This window comes from Saprolegnia diclina, assembly GCF_000281045.1.
Source record: "Saprolegnia diclina VS20 unplaced genomic scaffold supercont1.9, whole genome shotgun sequence".
NCBI classification, from domain to species: domain Eukaryota; phylum Oomycota; class Saprolegniomycetes; order Saprolegniales; family Saprolegniaceae; genus Saprolegnia; species Saprolegnia diclina.
In genome coordinates, this window is record NW_008246076.1 from 373,171 (window position 1) to 373,755 (window position 585).

Sequence of the window (585 nt, forward strand, 5' to 3'; positions counted from 1 at the left end):
GTTGCGCCGACACTCGGGTCTTTTTCCCGGTCGCCGGCGATACCAAATCGACCGTTACAGGCGCCCCCTCTCCTTCCGGCATGATCTTTGCCAGGACGAAGGCCAAGTCGCGTGAGCCGTTGGCCGGGTCCTTGATGCGCTTCACGATGCGGGCGTGGGGTACGCCGAGCTCGCTCCATCAATTTCTTCGCTTCCTCTGCCGGCGCGAGTGACACGTCGAACTCCCAGAGGAGGATTGCGCTGACGGGGCTGATGCTCTCGACCGCCTCGGCTGGTACCGTTACGCGTTGGTGAGCACACACCACCGTGAACATCTCGTCCTCGACGTGGACCGCTTGCACTTGACCGGCGAAAGCGCGTCCTTCGTGCGCGAGAAAGACAAACTGGTGCAGCCAGACACCGAGGGGGTTCGTCGTCGCCTCCTTCGCCGTCACGATCTGGAGCTCGCAATCCGTCCTCGGGACCTCAAACTCCATGGCAGCAGCCGCGTGTAGGGTTAGGGTACATCCTACGACCGCCTCAAGCTGCATGAGGCTATGCTCGACCTGTGATATCTCCTACGCCAACGGCTCCGACGAGACCCAG

The 585-nt window shown here is 62.2% G+C and overlaps 2 protein-coding genes across 2 annotated transcripts in view; both read right to left on the reverse strand.

The window, feature by feature from the left end:
* Window positions 1–141: 141 nt before the first annotated feature.
* Window positions 142–476, reverse strand: SDRG_03802 (hypothetical protein; the record flags this gene model as incomplete). The annotated part of the gene is made up of 2 exons (XM_008609446.1): window positions 142–169; window positions 223–476. The coding sequence occupies 2 exons, from the start codon at window positions 474–476 to the stop codon at window positions 142–144; spliced, it is 282 nt and encodes a 93-aa protein (XP_008607668.1).
* A 20-nt stretch (window positions 477–496) lies between these two features.
* SDRG_03803 (hypothetical protein) overlaps window positions 497–585 on the reverse strand; it is a gene marked incomplete at both ends in the record, with an annotated part of 1,142 nt that continues 1,053 nt past the window's right edge. Inside the window, one exon of the mRNA XM_008609447.1 lies at window positions 497–508. Coding sequence (XP_008607669.1) covers window positions 497–508 — 12 coding nt within the window. The remainder of the gene's footprint in view (window positions 509–585) is intronic.